The sequence below is a fragment of the Lycorma delicatula genome, chromosome 10, assembly GCF_047948215.1.
Source record: "Lycorma delicatula isolate Av1 chromosome 10, ASM4794821v1, whole genome shotgun sequence".
Lineage (NCBI taxonomy): Eukaryota > Metazoa > Arthropoda > Insecta > Hemiptera > Fulgoridae > Lycorma > Lycorma delicatula.
Genome location: NC_134464.1, coordinates 75022998 through 75039769, shown reverse-complemented (window position 1 = coordinate 75039769; position 16772 = coordinate 75022998). Strand labels below are relative to the sequence as shown.

The 16772-nt window shown below is 30.8% G+C and overlaps 1 protein-coding gene across 2 annotated transcripts in view; it reads right to left on the bottom strand.

The window, feature by feature from the left end:
* The window catches only part of Rh50 (Rhesus blood group-associated glycoprotein Rh50), a 223932-nt gene that overhangs the window by 123641 nt on the left and 83519 nt on the right, over positions 1 to 16772 (bottom strand). Inside the window, exon 1 of one of the 2 annotated variants that reach the window (XM_075376957.1) lies at positions 11756 to 11996. The exons of the other annotated variant lie outside the window; for it this stretch is intronic. Coding sequence (XP_075233072.1) covers positions 11756 to 11800 — 45 coding nt within the window. The 5' untranslated portion in view covers positions 11801 to 11996. Of the gene's footprint in view, positions 1 to 11755; positions 11997 to 16772 lie in introns of those variants that run through there. 2 annotated transcript variants of the gene reach the window in all.

Genomic DNA, 16772 nt, shown 5'->3' with positions numbered 1-16772 from the left:
CCGGATTTCAGTTCTTCTAATTAAAAGAAGCCCTACTATAATTTTTGGGACCAAAATTAAGGGATTGGTAGTTTCTTATCTAATTTAAACTGGGAAGTAGGAAAAAATAGATCTCAGAACTCTAACTCCAGTAGTTTTAAGATATCCAACGTAAAAAAAGATTCGCTGTTGAAAAACAATTTTTTTTTTAAGTTTGTAGTACAATAGCTTTGTTAAATTACTAATAAATGCGTATGATTTAGTTACAAAACTTGTAGAAAATTTAATTCTGAGAAAATTAATGTAAATACAGCCAATAAAAACTTTTAAAAATCGGTTTTTTATTGAAGAAAAACAAACGAAAAATAAACAGAAAATCGTTTTATTCTTTTTGTTCCTAGTAAAGTTTATTCTTAATATAGCAAAACAAAAAAGTAAAATACATGAAACGACAAATGGTAAAAGAATAACAAACCTCAGTTACAGTGACTGTCCGAAAATTTCTCCTTCACAACGTAAAAATCTCCACTCTGCCCGGCGTAAAAACAGGACTATGTATAAAATCTTGTGGCTAGAACACCTCCAAAACTACTAAATCAATTTCATTGAACTTTAGATATGCTGTAGTAATGTATCTGAAGTTGTGCATGTGAAAATTTGATGAAAATTGGTTTGGTAGTTTTTGAGTTAGGCTCATTTGAAGGTCGAAGAAATTTGAGCGGGGAAAGTTAGAAGCGTGGTTCGTTATGATGCTGCAATTTGGAACGTACACGTTTCTTATTGTTGGTAATTTAATTGACGAAAAGTCAATTTTTTTTTGAGCAGTACTGAGCAAACATTTTTTAAATTAATTTACTTTTTTATACTTTCGCTTTGTTTTTGTATTGTATTATTATAATTTCTGAAGATTGCATTAATACTTCCAACAAATATACCTGAAATCGTAACCGATAGAAATATTTTAAATAAAAAAAAAATCAATTCATTTTGTAAAACATTGCTAGTTGTACTAAATAGGAAATAACAATAATATTTCAAAAAGCAATAAAATTAAAAAAAGAAATTAATCAAAACTTTATGAAATCGTTATTGAGAAATTCATTATAAAATAATTTATTATAGAATTCAGGAAATTTTATGTAGATGTAATACAAATTGAAATATTTGTATTTTAGAAAACATAGAGGCTATCCTTTCATGATTCATCGAGCGAATTTATTGGATGAATTTCAATTGCCTTATTTATTGTATAGAAGAAATCTCGCAGATTTAATCTACATAAAATCATTAATGGATTTGCGGATAACTCCTGGCTATTAAATAAAATAAATTTATATGTCTCTGCTATTAAAATGCTCTCTAGGCAAATATTCAATACACCTGCAACTCATACCTTACAGTATATGAATTCACAATTATTATTGATGATGAAAACTAATGAAATTTGTACAGAAATAAATATTTTTGACTAATATCAATGAATTATTAAACATGGTCTCTACATTATCCAAGGTTAAACCAACCATGTCGTATTGAGCTGAATTCCATTGCATGATTGTACCTGATGTTTAATATAAAGAATTTTTCTTTTGTTTGTTTAATTTTAATTTTTATCTTGTAATAAAACTGTTGTTTGAAGAAAAACCTTTGTTCACTGATTTATATAGAATAGTCATTCTAATTAGTGTGTGGTCAATTAGATGTAGGATTATATTATTATGATTGTGTGCATATGCATATATATATATATATATATATATATATATATATATATATATATGTATACGATAGGTTATCTCTAAAGTAAAGATCGTTTCATTGTAAGACAAAATTATTCTGAAAACTTTACAGATATTTTTTATTTCTCTTAAACTACATACCTTATACTACTTCTCTTCATAATCGCCACATAAATTAAGACATTTATCATAGTGATACACCAGCTTCAATATACCCTCGACGTATTCTTCTGCGGCCAGTCCATTTAGCTACTGATTAACAGCGTTTTTAAGTTCATCATCACCCGCGAATTGCTTACCACTCAAAAATTCTTTCAATTTCCCAAACAAATGGTAATCAGAAGGAGCTACGTCCGGACTGGTGGGTGATCGTAAATTTCCCATCTAAATGTTCTCAGTAAATCAGTGTCGGACCTGCAACATGTGGACGTGCATTATCGTGCAGCAGGACGACACCGTCGTTCAGCCACCACGTCGCCGATTTTGAATGGCGCGCCGTAACTTATGTAGAGTTTCCAAATAGGCTTCTGCATTTATAGTTGTTCCATGTGGAATGAAACCGATCAGCAGTATGCCAAACCGATCCCAAAAGACTGTGCAGCCATCAATTTGCGTCCAAATGGTTTGACATTTGTCGGTCTCGTTGGTGATTGAGGATGACGCCATTTACTTGACTGCCGTTTACTCTTTTGCCTGTAATGCGAAATCCGTGTTTTATCGCCGGTAACATTTGAATTAAGGAATTCATCACCTTTTTCTGTGTAACGCATCAAAATTCCTTTCGAGAGCTATGATGCCAGGAAAGTAATAAATAATGTAATACTTAATAGCAGATTCATTCTTTGATATATCCCGTACAGTGGGATAAGGAAGTAACCCACTCTATTCTGTGGTTAAATAACTCACACATATTTTTACATCCTTGTATGAAGTAAAGTAAGTTATGTGATCGCGAAAAATTTTGGTTTGCAGAAATATAGCGGTTTACAACAGAAATATCCATTTGGCCATCCCTGAATCCATTTTGACTAGTTCGGCGTGACGTCTGTACGTACGTATGTATATCGCATAACTCGAAAACGATTAGCTGTAGGATGTTGGAATTTTGGATTTAGGACTGTTGTAACATCTAGTTGTGCACCTCCCCTTTTAATTGCAATCGTCTGAACCAAAAGTATCCTAAAAAGCCCAAATCCAAAAAACAAAAAATGGATTTTAGACCTTTACTTAACTGCAGTAAAATTCCTTCATTGAGAGATTTTCAATGATATATAACAAGTGGTACTTATTTTCATTGGTTTCAGAGTTATACCCAAATAAAGTTTTAATTAATGAAATATTTGGATCTTACAAGGGGAAGGCACATCGGTTTAAATTCGATGTTTCATCTCTTTTTTTAATTTAAATATATTGATTTATTAATAATTATTCACCTGTGATTGTAAAAGATTTTACGATAAATAATAATTTAATAATGTCTGTACGTACGTACGTACGTATGTATCTCACATAAATCGAAAACGATTAGCCGTAGGATGTTGGAATTTTGGATTTAGGACTGTTGTAACGTCTAGTTGTGCACCTCCTTTCTGCAATCGATTGCAATCGACTGGACCAAAAGCCCAAAATCAAAACAATTTGGATTTTGGACTTTTTCTTAACTGCAGTAGCAAGCCCTCATTGAGAACTTTTCAACGATATATCATAAGTGGTAGTAATTTTCATTGGTTCCAGAGTTACACCAAATAAAATTGTTATTAATGAAATATTTGGATCTTACAAGAGGTAGACACATCGGTTCGAACCAGACTTCATCTCCTTTTTTTTTGTAATCTAAATATATTGATTTATTAATAATTATTAACCTGTGACTGTAAAACGTTTTACGATAAATAATAACAATAAAAAATAACAAATAAAATTTTTATTGTTATTCAATAATAACAATAAAAAAAATATGAAAAAATATCAGAAGTAATTAATGGAATAAAATTTTATGTAGTCTTCATTTAAAAAAAATATGTATATGTAATTTAATAAGCGTATAAGGAAGTCATGTGATCTCCACATTAGATTTTTTTTATAATAGCATAATCATCTTGAAAACAGCGAGTATATTATGTATACTGTTTACAGTTTTAAATGTTCTCATTGGTATTCAACAAGGCACACAATTACCTAACGTCCAACTATGATTACCATTCTAATCTTACTGAAATTTGTTTACTGATATGTGTTCAGTAAATTCAAAGTTTTTATGATATAAATTAAAAATGTATTTTTCAGTATTTATTACTTCTACATGATCTAGAATTAAAAATTAAACATGACGCTGCAAATCGTAGTAATATAACAACACCGCAGCAGGAAGCATAGCGTATAAAAATAAAATCAGGGTCGTTATTCAATGAATATTTCACTTTGGTGGTATTAAAATTTTATTTAAGATAAAATAAATTTCAATCGGAACAGTTTTCATCCCGAAGATGGTCTACATTATAAGACTACATGAAAAAGATTCTTCAAGAATCGGGGGGTGATATTAACGTAGAAATTAGATTAACATTTTGTTATAAAGTTATCCATCTTACAAAGGGGGAGGGGCTAGTCTTCAGCCACGTCACTTGGGACCGAACGTCTTCTAGTTGGTTACCGGTTGCTCTCAAGTGGTAAAAGAAAAAAAAAAACAGTAATCATTTCCTTGCTATATAAGATATTTCATTTTCAAAGAGGCTGAATAGAAGAAAAAGATCGTAATCGAAAATTTTAGAAATAACACCCTTTGGAAAATCGAACACTTTTAACGACTTTGTGCCATGAATGATGGGTGATATATAAATCTACTAAATTCAACAAAAAAAAAAAGAAAAAACATTTCATCGATGTGATATTAATATAAGTGATTTTTAATATTACAAAGAGTATTCATTTCAACTACCAGCAGTTTTTATTATTATTCCTTTTTTTAAAGAATTTTGAAAATAAACGTCTTTACAACATTAATCTTTACCTGATGAACTAAAACGAAAAATCGCTGAAGGTAAATTATGTTACAGTTAAAAACTATACAAAACCTTCATTTATTCTCTTCATCTTTGTCATTACAAATTTATAATTTCTTTATCTGACATATCAAAATAATTTCATTAAATAACATTAAGTTCGCCGGGCTTAGTGGTTAACTTGTCGTCGCAAATCACTTGTTTAATAGCCGATTTTTGAAGTTTAACGTTCTCAGGTTCAAATCCTATTAACAGTCGGTTGCTTTTATATATGGATTTGAATACTAGATAGTGGATACAGGTGTACTTTGGTTCTTGAGGTTTAATTAACCACACACCTCAGAAATGGTCGGTCTGAGTCTGTACAAGACTAAACTTAATTTACATGTCATCCTAATCTCAATGTGCCAGGAGGGGTTGCTTATTGTTCCGCAGTAAACAGATTGCAACTTACACATTAGGAAATAAATAAAATAACATTTGCTATATAAATATGAGATATAATACAAACGTTTATATTGTAACATTTCACAAGCTTAAGTAAATAACTAAGAGTTTCCAAGAGTGGTTTTAACAAAAAAATATTAATGTAAATTATTATATTTATGTAAGAGAATAAAATATATTCGTAATGCACCATAAAAAAATTAATAGTTGTAATAATAAAACAAATTGCTGTTATAAAATGTAACCTTTATTAAAAACCTTTAAGGGTATACCTTTAATTAAAAAATTATTTAAAAAAAAAAATTGTAAGAGAATTGTTCAAAAATATTGAACAAAATAACATTTTTGAAAGCAATGAAAAAAAAATTCTTCTCATTTTGGATTCGGAATATAATATAGGTGATAAAGATACTTTAATTTTGACAGCCTTTTAAATGAAGAAGATACAAAAAAAATCTTTTTTGTCATAGTTTATATATATTTTAAAGGCTGGGAATAAAATTTAAGAAAATCTTTCTAAAAGTATTCAAATATAGGTTAACAATTTTGCTTAAATAAAAATCTAACACTCTCTTCAATAAAGCTTAAAATAAGAATATTTCCAAAAAAACTTTTCTACATTTTAGGTTCAGGATCTATAATTTAAAAAAATTGTAGACTTTTTCATTAGTTTTATATATACAGTAAACAAATTTTTGAAAAATATTTAAATTGAAGGCAATAGAGAAAAAAAAACAAAAAATATATATTTCTGTTTTAAGAAGTGAGGGTTGATTTTTTGAAAAAAAAATTTTTTTTTGATTTTTGTAAGTGCATTGTAGGTAAAAATTTTATTCAATGAAGTTTTCTCTGAAATGCCTTGAAGAAAATCCAAATTGGTTTTTTCGTGATATCCGTCCACCACCTCAACCAATTTTGGAAAAATTAATATGATCGATGCCCCATGTGTAGAAATATTTGAGCTAAATTTGAAGCAGTGAGACACACGAACGTACATACTTACGCATATGCATATGTATTTTTGGTTTAGATGAACTAGTTGGACTCTAAAATGTGAAGATTTGCAAAAAACCCGATAAACCATGTTTGACATGATCACCGTAATTTCCCCTTTAATAATTAAAAAAGTCCCCGGTTAAGTAAAATACTATACATTGGTTCACTCTTCAGTTGTATCGGGAAATAACAGTAGGAATATCAAACGCTACAGTAGCGCTCAACTACGAACCTTATTTAAACTAAAGAATGTCTACTTGCATTTAATAGTCTGTTACGTAATTTCCAAATTATACGCCACGGTCACTTAGTTTAAATTTAGTTTTAATTAAAGATGCGTTGACAGCATCTTTTTTTTCTTGTCTAATTTTGAATTCTGAGATCATAATTTCTTCTATTTTAAAATTTAATTATGTTGATTTCATTGATTATGACGTAGGCTATATAATACCTACCGGGTTATTCAAAAAGGACTTCACAACTTTAAAAGCATATAAAAATTTATTGAAGTAACTTACAGATTCGGTTGAGATAACATTCTACAGAAAAAAAATCAAGTTTGTCCCCCAGCATTCACTTTGTTTCGATATTGCTTCTATTTATAATGAATTATACATCCCGCCTGAAGTCGATTTCATTCCAGACTTATCAAAAAGTCGTGCGTTACCTTTACAGCTGCGGCGTTAATTCAAAATCTTATCTCAACAAGATAAGCAGGCAAAGATGGTACTCAAACCCGATCTTTATGAAACCCCAAAAGAAAAAATCGAGCGAGGTCAAATCTGGGGAACGAGGTGGCCGTGGAATTGAACCTTCGTGATCAAACCACCGACATGGGAATTGAGTAGCAAGAAAATCTCGGACTTCTAGGCGGTAGTAAGGTGTGCCCCGTCTTACTGATAGCAATGGTGTCTATCTTGGTCATCATAATCCAACTGAGGAACTAGGACATGTTAAAACATGTCCAGACAAACGATACCATTTACGGTTGCCTCAGGGGCCGTATAGTCTTTGTTTGATTAGGACACAAAAAAGGGCAATCACGGAATGTGCTGTAAAATTTCATGAGGGTTTCCGCTACCCCATATTCGGCAATTATGGGTGTTCACTTTATACTAATATGAAACGTTGACTCATAACTAAAAATTACATTGTCTGCAATTCCATCCATCATTCCACACAAAACTACACCCGAGCAACTTTGTCGTCATCAATGATGTGTTGAACCACGATTAATTTTTACGGCTTCAAGTGAAGGTTTTTACGTAATACGCTCCAACAGTCATTTGTGGAATGCCAGTCTCACGTGACGCACGTCGAGTTGTTTTCTTCGGTTACTTTCAAAGGTTTCTCTGAGCTGTTATACAGCAGCTTTAGGGAAGCGTGGGCGTCCTGGTGATTTTGTATGTTTAGCAGAACTACCTGTCTCAACAAAGCCAAGATTAAATTGGGTGCCTATTAGGAGGCTTTCTACCGTACTCTGTCCGAAAATTACGATGAACTGCAGTTGCTGACTGCCAATTGTGAAACCAAAACAGACAGCGAGCACGTTCCGCATCAGTATACGTATCCATTTTTAATAACACTGGTGACAGCGCTCGTGGCCGAATTCGGTACTAATGAACTTTTCTTTTTTTTTCCTGTTTAGCCTCCGGTAACTACCGTTTAGATAATTCTTCAGAGGATGAATGAGGGTGATATGTATGAGTGTAAATGAAGTGTAGTCTTGTACATTCTCAGTTCGACCATTCCTGAGATATGTGGTTAATTGAAACCCAACCACTAAAGAACACCGGTATCCACGATCTAGTATTTAAATCCGTGTAAAAATAACTGACTTTACTAGGACTTGAACGCTGGAACTCTCGACTTCCAAATCAGCTGATTTGGGAAAACGCGTTCACCACTAGACCAACCCGGTGGGTTCGGTACTAATGAACTACGTGAGTCAAAACTTAATGTGTTTTGTTATGAAATGAGACCTCAACCGAATCTGTAAGTTATCTAAATTAATATTTAAATGTTTTTTAAATTTGTGAAGTTCTTTTCTAGTCACCTGGTGATATATTATACAAGTTATAAAATGTGATTCAAAATACGACTTTATAACATTACATATTACTGTATATAATACATTTTAATAAATAGTCACCTTGTAACAAATGAAGTGCCATTTGGCAACACGGTAGACATAATACTTGAAATCGATTTCTTGTCAAACACTATTTAACACATCTGGGGTCACTTCTGCAGTTATATTAGTGATTCGACTTTCGAGTACAGTTAGATTGGAAAGTAGAGAATGAGCAAAATAGCTGATCTTTTAATGAACTTCATAACAAAAAGAATAAAATCGTACGGTATTAAATTCGAGAAAAGAGGTAGCAATGTAACTGGGTCAGCTAGACCGTTCTACTCTTCTAAATGGAGATCAATTTCAGGTGAGATTCAACTATATCATTGATGCTCCATACACATCACACAGTACTCGGTCATATCGATAAAAAATGACTGTTTAGAAAAAAAGCTTTATTACACATTTTAAAATAAAACGACAGTTCAAATGATTCTGTAATTATTCTGAATTAGCTTTTCTATACGGCTTCAATATTGTAAAGTTCATTTTTAATCGATTTGTATTTTTAATTATTAAATTCATTTTCTCTCATACTTTATCAAAACGAAATTACCAGTTATACTAATTTTTAAACAGTATTATTCTAAATAGTTTGATTTTTGATTCAGATAGCTTAAATAAAATAATCGAAAGCTTGAAAATTATTGGCTTTACGTTGAGATGGGCAAGTACAACATTAAAAATAAATTATTAGTTGATAGGGAATATTTTTAGAATCCTTTTTTGCTTATTTCATGCAGGTAAATCGATAGCGAGAAAACTGAGAAATTAAAACATGCTTTAATGTAAGCTTAATTTTACAGAAGAACACGTGCCGTAATTTATACATGTTAGATTGCATCAATTTTGCTACCCACTTCAAAAGTTTCAGTTATTTATATAAAAGTAGCTGATAATATAAGTAGATGTTCGATAAAATCATCATTTTGTTCGATAAAATGTCTAACATTTTATTTTATAGAACATTATTCAGTAACACTAATATTTATCAAACTATTAATTGATTAAAAAATATTAATTTTCGCTGATTTGTAATTTTTAAATTGCTGTTAACTTTATTTTTTTTTTTTTTTGAGAAAATTTGTTGGGATATAAACACTAAATTTCATTAAAATATTAGAATCCGATTTCAAGATAAATATTTCTGTTGAAAAAAACAGACTAAATGGCCGACATTTCTGTATATGAACTTTTGTCGTTAAACGTCTTTAAAAGCACACCGGAACAAACGGGTACCAGAATATAAATTTTTAGTGTAGCGAAAGGGTCTATATCATCCTGCCTTAATAATTGCCTAATTACAAGTCTCAGAGACGTAAATCCGGTGTTTATAACTTACATGGTCAGCTCGCCGATACGACTTTGAGTTTGCGTCATTGGCGGGCAAAGCGCAGATCGGCCAAAACTGGTACTTTCACACATTTCCATTCAGTATAGCTCAAGACCTAGACGTGATAGCCCGGTGATTCGTATGTTTGCATGTGTGTTTAAAATTTGTCGAGGTAGATCGATTTAAGCAATAATAAGTGTATTTTGGGCAATATTTACGTGTAAAAAATTAAAATAAACGTGTAAAAAAATATAAAAATTTAATATTTCATCTTCAGCCCCCGTAAAAGCCAGCCGGAAATATAAATTACGCATATCGTTGGAAAGGGGAGGTTATGGGTCACGCACAGTACCTTAATGTCCTGTGCCGAGCGAACGAGAGAGACTGTTTCGGGAGCGTCGCAAAGCTGGCTCGGCGGGCTCAGTAAACGACGCCGACGGCGCGAGCACCTCGATCGCTGTTTATTATGCCTTATGTCTTTTACTTCTCATATCACGGACCAATGTTGAACAAAATTATCGTCAAATATTATTAGAAATTAATATCATGACCATTTAATTAATGTTCTATGTTAAAATTAAGTTAAGTCAGTGACTCGTTTTTATTTCAATCCAATATACTTAAAGTGACTCGCTGTTGTACAGACCGACCAATTTATCTCAATAGTAGGTCAAATGAAGGAACTAAAATTTTCCATTGGAGACTTTCAGTTTTGTTCAAAAAATACGATGGTGGCGCTCCCATTTAATTTTCAAGATAAGTTGATCGGTTTGTAGGTCAGAGGAACTTCATCCAAGATCTGTAACTTTTTACATTAAATCAACGGCCGTGTGCCCCGTCACAGACCCACCCGATTTAATTTTTTGTTTATTTTAATGTCCTGAAACACTTCCGTAAGCACCTCCCGGAACACTCAGTGTACTTTTAAGATTATAAAAATCATAATCAATGCAATCGCTTATATTACAATTCCAATTATGGAATTTATCAATTTATTAAAAAAAGAAAAAAATGAATAAACCCAATTATTTGGTTAATTTATTTAGTTTTGTTATGTCTAATTATATTTTATTTGTAAATAAATATATACGCTCTTGAAATAATTTTTTATCAAGTTTTTTTTTTAATTGATTTTTCTATTAAGAACTTGGTATCTTATAATTATAAAGTAATCCTAACCAATACTATAAAAGTAATATTGTATAATGTGAAACATTACAAAAAAATAAAAATAAATTTAAAAAAATACAGTAAAAGAAATAGAAATGAGGAGTCAACATTTTATAAAATTTTCTGGAGCTGTAGATTAAAATACAATGCAAATATATACTATTAAGTTTAGAAATAAATACATTATAAAAATTCTACGAACTTTTTTCCGACTTTTCAAACAAAAGTACGGTATTACTTTCGGTCGCACTATGGAATTGGGAGTGAAATTGTATTACGTTACGTTTAGTGGTATGAAGAGTACGAAAATATTCATTTAAAAATTTAATTTATATATATATATATATATACAAAATTTGTGGCTCGAAAGTAACCAAAATTATTAGATCACTTTCACTGAAACTTAAATATTCTATAATAGTGTATCTGAAGTTGTGCATATGAAAATTTAACTTTGGTTGAATCGTTCTTCAGTTACGCTCAATTTAAGGTAAACAGATAACATAATCCCTATTTCACGTTATGTTGATTTTGTATTGGTATATTTTTCATACTCATTTATTCAGTGAGTTACAGTAGTGAATGAGTTTAAACTTGATTCTTTTGTGTAGGGTCTGTTGGTTAAGCGAGTGTATGTGTGCGTTGTACTCCGAAAATCAGTCGCTTCTAACCGACAAATAGTGAGGGTGTCGAAAACGAAAAGCCGGTCTTGCCAGCACTGCACAAGAGTTTTGTAAATCTTATTTCATTTTTTAGATGTATAAAAAAGTAATTATTTTTCAATCAGAAATTTGAGAAATTTTGTGTTCAACTTTTGTTTGTTGTAAAAGAATACGTTTTGAAAAAATATAGCTTTGTTGTTTATTTCAGAATAATGGTAATTTCTAACAAACATTATAATTGTATGGAATTTTGCTATATATATTTTATTAAAAAAAAAAGAAACTTCACATACCAAAATTATATCATATTTTGAAGTTTTCTCCTTTGATTTCGTCATTTTTTTCTTCAGACACTATATTAATTTTCACAGATTCACAATATTAATTTTATTTCTATTTTTAATGCGCGATACTTCATATTTAAATAATTTTTCATAAAAAACTTCAATAATTACATTAGTAAAAAAAAATAAATACAGTTAAATAATTAGTTAAACAATAATATTGTTAAACGATTATAAAGTAGACTAAAACACAAACGAATGTTTGATATTTACTTGATTTGACAGCGCTTGCTTAGCACTCAGCTGACCTCGAATTATGACGTAGCTATAAGGAAAATACTATATCAAATAATGTACAGATTCGATTCTCCCACCTCTGCAACTAACCTACGCCCAATAACGGAGAAAAGATAAATTTTATGCATGTACTCTTTTCCTTGTATTATAAATACTGCTACGGCTGAATAACTTGATATTTTTATCTGTTGGTTTGGATAATGCAATGACATTTGTCACTAAAGAAAATAGTTAATATTCTGATCAGTTACTACTAAGTCACACGTATACTTAGTTCACACATACACGTTTCTACGTGCGACAGTCACACGCGACTACATGGGACTAGGTCTCACGTAGGCATAGACTTATAAAGAAGTAAAAAAAAAATATACACCAGACATTATACAGCACAGCATTTATGATATTAAAATCTGATATTCACGTAAGTTTTGTATCCAATCATTCGTCTAGTTGTGTAATCTATTTGGGTGGTATTTCTATTTATGTAATTACAGATTGGTTAAAGCGATTTTAATGAGGTAGATATTAAAAAATTCCCGTTAAACTTGTGAGCGACTTGTTATATGATAATTTGAAGAAAATAAAAAAAATAAGTGGATGGTAAATGTTATTAATAAGGAAAAAATTTCCAAAAATTTGTATCATATGGCTCTGTAATTATATTATTAATGGAAAATAGTTACATAAATGAGTGTACTGGTGTATACTATGACAGCTAAAAGTGAATTTCCCCAACTAATAATTACAAAAGATAGTTCACAAAAAAAGTTAACTAAAAAACATTTTTTTAACCCAAGACGGAACGGAGACTATATGCATTTAGGGTAAGAGGTTTGGTGTGTGTGCGTGTGTGGCTGTTACAATTTTCCTCAAAAAACTACTGGACTGATTTTGGTGCGGTTTTTTGTATTACATAGGTATCACTTCAGAGGAGGTTCTTAGACATGTTTTACTGTTATAGGCCACCAGGGGGTGCTGCAGTAGATGTGTTTATCTAAAAAGGTTGAGCCGATTTTGATGCGGTTTTTTGTATTTCATAAGTATCATCTCAGAGCAGGTTCTCAGATTAGTTTTAAGATTATAAGCCGCCAGGAGGCGTTGCAGTAGATATATTTCTTAAAAACAGCTTTTGAATGTTTCTAAACCTTTCTAACTCCAACAAGGCTACATTATTGTGTGGATTATTTAATAATTTGCGCTGGTCTAAATCAAATATGATTTATAATAATTTTTTACTTAAAGTTTTTTTGTCGTTGATTTAATTTTACGTCTTCTTGTATTATCAAAAGTTTAATATACATCAAGGAGTGTTCAATGTGTTGTCAAGTGTTCAAAATGTTTGTCAGATGTATTCATAGCAGTGTTAAACAAATAAATTAAAAGTTTCTCTTATAAATTTTGTCCCGATTTATGAAATCTATTGAGTCTTTTGTCGACAGTTTAAGGCGGTTAGGTCATTTAGATATGAGTGTGGCAACTGGGCAGAGGACAGACAATGGTTACACAATCTGATCGATATACTTCTTTGCAACGAAGAAAATTGGAACGCTGTTGTAGAAATGAGCTGAGATATACTGCATCAGAAATAAGAAGAAGAACTATTGCAGAAGAAGGTAAGGATGAGAGAGAGGAAGTTGTTAGAATATAAAATTTTCGAGATGACTATTTTCAATCTTCTCTATCAATTTTTACATTGTGTAGTATGTGACTATATTCATCTTTATAAGTATGCCTTGTTTGTTCAGAGAAGAGGTAAAAGAAAAAAGAGAGGAAACCTTGCAGCTTTGATCTTTGGCAAGGAGGCTGTTGGGGGCCCCCTAGGGGTCGCCACTTTTGCTGATGTGTCTTAGACTCTTCGACTCACCCAAGGCTTCCCGCTAGTTCTGAGTAAAGCCGAAAAGCAGGTATCAGAGCGTGTTGTATTAGGGGAAAAGGTTTTAGTCGGCGAGAGCCAGGCGGGCAGACGGCGGCTGAAAGAGCTTTCCCCTCCTTCGACGAAAAAAAGTCATTTTAGACGTTAAAAAAACACCATGTCTTTTATTATTCTCTAGAACAAAAAATCGCAAATCGTCAAGTTATACAAACGTGATGACCATTCAGTTGTTTCTTAGTGTATTTTCTATTTCTGAAAAGTATTTGATCGAGTTTGTTTTTAACTTAATTTGGAGTTTGAAGACTGGAGTTAGGAGGTGGTCCTATCTTTTTGGTAAATATACGGACAGCAAATAGGCATTCGGATTAGGAATGTTTAATAGCTCGGGAATGTATCAACTCAATATATGAATCTCTGTTTCACTCCTATCGAAGAAATAAGATCCCAACACTTTTTCCTGTGATCCACATCAAACCTTAATTTTAGGTACATTCAGTTAATTTTCTATAATTACGTTAGAATTCACATCAGAATATTTAGTACAATTATGAAGATTTTCTATTTGAACCATATTTCATCAGATCGTTTCACTGAGCCAAATAACTGAACATGTGTTTCACAATGAGTAATAAATTCCTTACAAATTGCATCTTTCTGCTTATATCATTATGAAGAAGTGCATTGAATAATTTTGTCCAATAACACTTTAGAATCTGATGTAAACCTGTTCTAGGTATTTCTAGCCCAAGAGAAACCTTTCGATCAAGACTCTTTACTAATGTTTCTACAGGAAGATTTTCGTTTTCTAAAGTACAGTTAATTGTAGATCTACGTATAGTGAAGCATTTCAAACGATCAATTTTGAATTTTATGCTCGGCTTTCACAAATGTTGACGAGTCGTAGAGAAATAGAAAAAGGTTTTTCTCGGAATTCTTCACGAATTTCAGCGATAGTCTTACCACTTTTCCACCGATGCTGAAACATAAATATTCGTACATATTTCATGTTCTTAAAAAAACCATTATCTCAAATGAAACAAATAACAATTGAATAGTAATTATATCAGTTGACTGTTACTAATTACAAAATAAAAATTTCCCATCTATTTCAGAATATCATAGAATTTAAATCTGCGTACAGGAAAACCGATTTCTAGTCCACCGTATATAAATCAGGATCATTTCCATTGCAATTTTTAAAAAATTCCTTAACACATTTTAAAAATATCTTAAATAAAAATTCTGTTATAATACATCTTAATACAAAATCTAAACATTTCTTCCAAACATTAAAAAGGCATAAAATGAAAAGAAAACGCGTGTTAATTTTCCTCTGTTCACCCTCCCCACAAACATAAAGTTGATCCTGTATTTGGAGCTTGTATCGTCATCATTTTGACGTTTTTAAAACTTAAATCCCTTATTTCATAATTTTTATTTAGCGACACAGATTTTATTACTCGAAATATGATGCTGTAAAGTAGTAATTCGTTGTGAGTCTTATGGTTAATCTGTGGTCTAATATTCTTAAATATTAGACCAAATGATAAATTTCATATTAAGAAAATGAAAGATATTTTCATTCATCTTAAATCTTTATCAGGTTTAATAAATGTAATGATAAAAGAATAATTTAAATAGTCTAAGTAGATGCAAGTTTTTAGGAATATAGTTCAGTTCAAACAAATAAACAGATTTTTATTTATTTTAAAGTATTTTTACATTAAAATGAATAAACAATAAACTAATACATTTTATTATTTATGATTTGGATAATATCGGATTAAGAGTTCATATTATACATTACCTTGATAGTTTTATAAAAAAAAAAATCTGACAAGGTTGTAATACTTTCCTGCATTGATTATTTATTTCTTTACAGTGGAAAAAAATGATACATGAAAATAAACCAAAAAAAATGTTTTAAAAGATCCAAAAATTGATAATTTTAAACCTTCATCGGCTTCTCCACCCCCAATATTGTCCCAAAGTATTAATTTTGGGTGTACGTTTACTGTATTAAATGCAAGAAATTAAAACAAAATTTTCACTAAAAATAAATCTACAACCAATAAAAAGTTACCTAAGATTTCTTTTTTGTTGTGGAGGGGGGGGGGTGAATTTTGATGAAATTTTATTGTAATATTATTACTGAAAGTATATTTAATTTTTTATAAACTTGAAGTTTAAATAAACCATAAAAAAAAATTAATTCCAAAATCGATAATTTAAAATTTAATCATTCCTCACCCCTAATATTGCTCCAAAGTATTTTTTTTTCGATCGCTTGCACTACCAATATTCCTAGGAAAAAATCGGTTAAAAGATATACAATAAATAAAAAGCTTTTTCGATTTTTGAGGAACGGGGAAAATTTCGGGGCAATTTTTACTTTCTGGTACGAAAGAAAACAAGTATTGTAATCGCGAAAAAATTCGATTTTCAGATTTCAACGTAAATATCCATTTTGACCAGCTCAGAATCCATTTTGACTAGTTTCGGCGTGACGTCTGTACTAGTCAAACGTACTGTACGTACGTATGTATCTAACATAACTCAAAAAGATTAACCTTAGAATGCTGAAATTTTGGATTAAGAACTATTGTAACATCTAGTTGTGCACCTCCCCTTTTGATTGCAATCGACTGGACCAAAAGTGTCCAAAAAAGCCCAAAATTAAAAAAAAAATTGGATTTTGGCCTGTTTCTTTACTGCAGTAATAAGCCCTTATTGAGAGCTTTTCAACGGTATATCATAAGTAGTACTTATTTTCATTGGTTGTAGAGTTATAGCCAAATAAAATTTTAAGTAATGAAATATTTGAATCTTAAAAGGGGAAGGCGCATCGGTTTG